Below are 5,678 nucleotides of genomic sequence, written 5' to 3' on the forward strand. Positions count from 1 at the left end.
CACAGCTGGAATCGAGTCGTGACCATCTTCACAGTAAACCTGTACCTCGCCACCCTCTTCGCTGTAGCCTTCGTTGCTGTCCACCACCTCGCCATCGTCAACCTCTTCATCGTACACGTCTTCACAGTCCACCACCTCGTCGTCGTAAACCTCTTCATCGTACACGTCGTCACAGTCCACCACCTCGTCATCATCGACTTCTTCACATTCCACGACAGCGCCGGTGTCAACCTCTTCACCATAGACCTCTTCACAGTAGACCACCTCTTCGTCGTCAACCTGTTCACTGTAGAGCTGTTCACTGTCGACGTCTTGGGTGTGGACCTCGTAGTCTGACTCCTCGGAATCGTAAATGTCGTAGTCCACAAGACTATCGGTTGAACGGGGACTGGTTTCAGCCTCTTGGTCTCTGGTATCCTCCATGTCAGCACCGGGAGTATCTCGGTTATGGGTATAGTCCTCTTGACAATTGTCCTGATAATCATCACACATCCAATCCTCGTAGTCACCTGCCATGTCCGCTCCCGAACTGCTTTCGGAATCAGATGATTTGGAGCCTGAGGACCTAACTGCTTGTGGTATATGGCTGTTCCCAATCTCATAACCCTGGCAGTAACCGTAACAAGACTGAGTCTGAGGCCTCTTGACACAAACGACTGTCTCGTAATGGTTCCGACTATTCTCCAAATATATGCCCTGCTTAGACACCTCTAAACCATTAGATCTGTATTCAATCCAACGGTTGGTATAGTATGTATATATGCTTACCCCCAACATGTCTGCAGCTGCTTGAATCTCCACTTCGGTCGCCCAACTACCTAAACAATTCATGTTGGACTCCGTAATGTACTCTGACACTGAACGGTAACACACTCTCAGGATGGTCCTATACATATGTTGTTTGCTCTGTAGCTGCTGCACCACCGCATTTCGAATTGGCTCATGGTACTCCTCTGTACCACACAGTGCTTCACTGACCGCTCTGAAGAAACAATTTCCGTCACCTTTTATTTTCACATTCTTACACGGAGCACCTAACACACCAGACGCAGTATGACTGAGAGACCTCTTCTTGCACTGCACCTTCAGCCTAGTGCACAGCAGCTGGGCATCTTCAACTGTAACAGGGTTGAACTGCAGCTCTCTGCATGTGCTGCCACTAACAAAGTCAATGTCCGAGTCGTCGCTACTGTCATTCTCCTTTGCTGTATTACAATATCTGAGTGTATAGAAAGACTCTGATTTCCCATGTGCCATTATACACTCTGTTCTGCTTCCTGAGAGACGTCAGTATGGTCATTAATATATCGCTTTGGCCCCTATTGTCAAAGACCCACAGTTCTGCAGACTGAGTCATGATAGGGCGGGCCTAAGGAATGCGTCATCAATCACACAGAGCTTAACAGAAGCCACAGGAGCCTATAAGGCTTCCATGCTTGCTGACTGAGTCATAATAGGGCGGGCCTAAGGAAAGCGTCATCAAACACACAGAGCTTGACAGAAGCCACAGGAGCCTATAAGGCTTCCATGCTTGCTGACTGAGTCATGATAGGGCGGGCCTAAGGAAAGCCTCATCAAACACACAGAGCTTGACAGAAGCCGCAGGAGCCTATAAGGCTTCCAGGCTTGCTCACTGTGAGGGCTTGGGTAGCCTTGTTATAGTTTATAATGCTGTTGAATGCAAGTAAAAAATAAAGTATGCTCAGACAAGCAACTGTCAAGTGTTACCAACTGTACTTTATTGATAAAAGAGGTCCACATCACCATAGTACCAAATGAATACAATATAACATTTCAACTGTTAGGATAATTACATCTCCCCCATACTTTCTCGGAGCAGTGTCAGATTCAGAACTCAGGTCCCCCATCCATACCACGATATTCTCCGTCAAGGTCAAGTCCCCCATCCACACCCAGGTAGTCTTCTTCAAGCACAGGTCCATCACTGATTACACTGTGCTTTTCGTACAGATGCATACATAGAGACAAGTGGATTGTTGCAACGAAGATGAACAGGTTACCCATAATAGTCCTACTTGTTATAGCTGATACCTCTCCCCCAGTGTTGATAAATGTAAACTCTTGTAACAACCCAAACTGACTTATAAGTAGTTCCCTGTATTAGTGCGTTGGCTAGAACATCAAGTGTTGGATAACTGATACGTGGTTTGCTACACTACTGAAAGCTGGATCTATTGTCACAGCCTCCAAATTCCACAGACAGGATACAACATAAAGTTTTGGATAACTGAGAGGTTGTGGTGGACACTCACAGATTCAACATTACGGCCAAGGGCCCTGTGTGCGAAGTGACAGGCTGTCCCCCCGTACTGCCCTTGGGCCCCGTGTGAGTTTGGGTATTGATTCTAAAAACGCCCCCCCTCCTGCACTACCTTCCCTTGGTTGTGGATATTGTGCCTTTTGGGTATGGTTGTTGTTACATAACCCTCCCGTTGTCCTTCTATTATGCCTAGCACACAGTGTCCCCCCCCCCCCCCCCCCCGGGTCACTCTGTCCCGTCTTGGCTAAAGGCCCAGTGGGCACAAGTGTGACAGTATGGGTGTGAACAGCCTTTGCAGATGTATTTCTTACACCTGCAGCACGCTGTGTGTGTCTTGGCGTCCTTCTTGGGTGGGCAGACCTGACACCTCTTCCTCTTACTCGCCCCCAGCGGGGCGGCCGGGGCGGCGGCGGCGGCCGGGCCGGCGGCTCGCTCGCGGGCCTGCGGACGAGCCTCGGCGGATACACGCTCGCCCCGTATGACTTTGACAAGTGCGGACGCGGCTTCGGTGCGGGGGAGACGCTGCCTTCTTTGGATCAAGGGCTTCACGAGCGCCTTTCCGAGCTGCTCCAGGAACACCCTCCTCTTGTTCCGCTTCCCGGGCATCCAGTCGGGGTTGATCTCTCGCCATATGACAAAGGCGTTGTAGGAGGACACGTCGAGGATGTTGTGGAAGATGACCAGGGGCCAGCGGGCGGTCATCCGTCTGCAGCTGTAGGTCCCGACCACCTTGTCTAGGTTGTCCACGCCGCCCTTGTTGCAGTTGTAGTCTAGGATGAGGGCCGGCTTCCGGTCTCGGCGATCGCTGACGTCGGGCTCCGCGTGCCGCGTGCTCAGAAGCAGCACGTTCTTATTTCTCTTTGCCAGGTAGGACACTAGAGTGGCGGTGGGCGTGAAGGCGAACCTGGAGGACGAGACCTGTCTGCCCTTGGACTGGAGCAGCGCGGGAGGGAGCTCGGGCTTGTTCTTTCGCACCGTGCCCACCATGGTGAGGTTCCTCTCGAGGAGCCGCTGCCCGAGTTCGTAGGAGGTGAAGAAATTGTCACACGTGACGTTGTGACCGGCCGGCAGTCCCTCGGTCAGATCGAGGACGACGCGCGCGCCCTGGTTCTTCTCGGGGCATCCGCCGGCCGCCTTGCCGGTGTACACTTGCATCTTCCAAGCGTAGCTGGACTTGGCGTCGCAGGCCACCCACGACTTGATGCCGTATTTGGCCGGCTTGCTGGGAATGTACTGTCGGAAAGGACAGCGTCCTTGAGGGGAGGGAGAGGAGAGGGAGAGGAGAGGGAGAGGAGATTAGCAGGAGATTAGCAGCGTCATGAGTTACCGGCTCACCATCGGGGCGCACTGCGTTTACGTTACACGCAGCCGCCGCCGCCGCCCGTGCCACTGCCCATTGCTACTGCTGCCCATTGCTACTACTGCCGATTGCTACCGCTGCCCGTGCTACTACTGCCCGTGCTCTCTACGCTACGCGTACATACACAGATACATTGACTGCTACCGCTCTCTATGCACAGATACATAGACTGCCCGTGCTCTCTACGCTACGCGTACGTACACAGATGCATAGACGGTACCTCTGAACGGGACCAGTTGTTCGTCCACCGTCACTTCGGGCCCCGGGTTGTAGAGGGCCTGCAGCCGCTCCTCCCACAGGTCCCACACCTCTCTCACGGCCGCCAGTCTGTCGGTGGCGAGTCTCGCGGGTCTCGACTGGCGGTCGTCGAATCGCAGCAGCCTCGAGTACTTGTGAAACGCCTTGAGCGGCATGGTGGCGCGGAACACGGTCCTGCCGCTCTCGGCGTCCCACAGGCTGGCCGCGGCCTCGCCTCGGGACCTGTAGACGCCGGCTAGGATCAGCAGCCCTACGTAGGCGCGCAGGTCGGTGGAGTCCATGGGTCGCCAGCCGTCTCCGTATTTTCTCACCCCCTGCAGATTGGTCATGTCCACGATGATCCTTTCTATCGCCGGTGTGACAAACAGCCGGAAGGCGGACTCGATGTCGAGCGCTCGCGACGCGGCGTAGGCCGTGGGGCCCGGCGTCACGGCGGGGCAGGGCGGGCGGATGGCGCGGGGTCGGTCCGGGCCGCGATAGGCCGCGGAGGACCATTTGATTTTGCCGTTTTTCGACAGCAACGTCTCCCTTTCTCGCTCTGGCTCTCTGGCTCTGTCTGGCTCTCTGTCTCGCTCTCGGGCAGCGGCCGCGTCTCCCTCCGGCTCTTCCTCCGGCTCTTCCTCCGGCTCTTCCTCCGAAGAGGAGCACGACCGCGAGGCCGAGTCGTCTCCGTAGTCGTCCGCGTCGCGCTCGGGGTTGTATTCCTCACCGTCTTCATCTTCCGAAACGTCCTCCTCTTCGGAATCGCAGTAGTCTTCTTCGTCTTCTTGGTCGACGCTGGAGGATATCTGTTCCAGGACCTGAGCCGCGCTGAAACCGGGACTGCGAGGCGTCGTAGGCGGAGGCAACACGCTCGACGGGGTCGTATTCCTCGTCGCCGTCGTCCTCGTCGTCGTCCTCATCATCGTCCTCATCTTGTTCTTCTTGTTGTTGTTGTTGTTGTTCTTGTTCTTGTTGTTGTTGTTGTTCTTCTTCTTCTTCTTCTTCTTCTTCCTGACAATATTAGTAGGCTCTCTACGCCCTGCTTACTGTCGTAGGCGGAGGGCTCACGCTCGGCGGGGTCGTATTCCTCCTCGTCGTCGTCCTCGTCGTCGTCCTCTTCTTCTTCTTCTTCTTCTTCCTGACAATATTAGTAGCCTCTCTACGCCCTGCTTACGGTGGCCACGTGAATGGGACGAGGCACGCGAATGGACGAGGCGCGTGGTCGGCCCTGCCTGCTCCTTCGGCCCTTCGGCCCTTCGGCCCCTTGGCCCCTTCGGTCCCATCCGGGACGCTCGGCTGGCCTACCCGCGTGATAGCACCGAGGTCGTGCACAGAGTTGATGGGGACAACTGGTCCCTGCCGGGGTCACTCCGACCCGGCCCAGACAGAGGGGAACAACTCCTAACACAGGCCCCGGGTCACTCCGACCCGGCTCAGACAGGGGTAGGAGGGGAGGGCTTACAACATACACCTTGCTAACGCCGCAGGGGTCACTCTGACCCCAGGCCCCCGGAACAGAGGGGAACAACTCATAACGCAGGGCTTACAACAGGGCTCGGGTCACTGTGACCCGGCCCAGACAGGGGTAGGAGGGTTACAACATACACCTTGCTAAACGCTGCCGGGGTCTCTCTAACCCACACAGACACTGGGAATCGACTCGTAACGCTGGCCGGTGGTCACTCTGTCCCGCCGAGGCAAGGGGAAGGTTGTCTAACAACAGCCATACCCGAAAGACACATTTTCCACAACCAAGGGAAAGTAGTTTGTAGGGGGGCGTTTTTAGATTCGATATCC

The 5,678-nt window shown here is 55.4% G+C and overlaps 1 protein-coding gene across 1 annotated transcript; it reads right to left on the reverse strand.

The window, feature by feature from the left end:
- Positions 1 to 2,506: 2,506 nt before the first annotated feature.
- LOC139567296 (piggyBac transposable element-derived protein 4-like) lies at positions 2,507 to 5,164 on the reverse strand. The gene is made up of 3 exons (XM_071388716.1): positions 5,056 to 5,164; positions 3,862 to 4,920; positions 2,507 to 3,534 (listed from the first exon to the last, which is right to left on the reverse strand). The coding sequence occupies exons 1-3, from the start codon at positions 5,162 to 5,164 to the stop codon at positions 2,507 to 2,509; spliced, it is 2,196 nt and encodes a 731-aa protein (XP_071244817.1).
- Positions 5,165 to 5,678: the final 514 nt, after the last annotated feature.

The sequence above is a fragment of the Salvelinus alpinus genome, unplaced genomic scaffold, assembly GCF_045679555.1.
Source record: "Salvelinus alpinus unplaced genomic scaffold, SLU_Salpinus.1 scaffold_180, whole genome shotgun sequence".
NCBI lineage: Eukaryota > Metazoa > Chordata > Actinopteri > Salmoniformes > Salmonidae > Salvelinus > Salvelinus alpinus.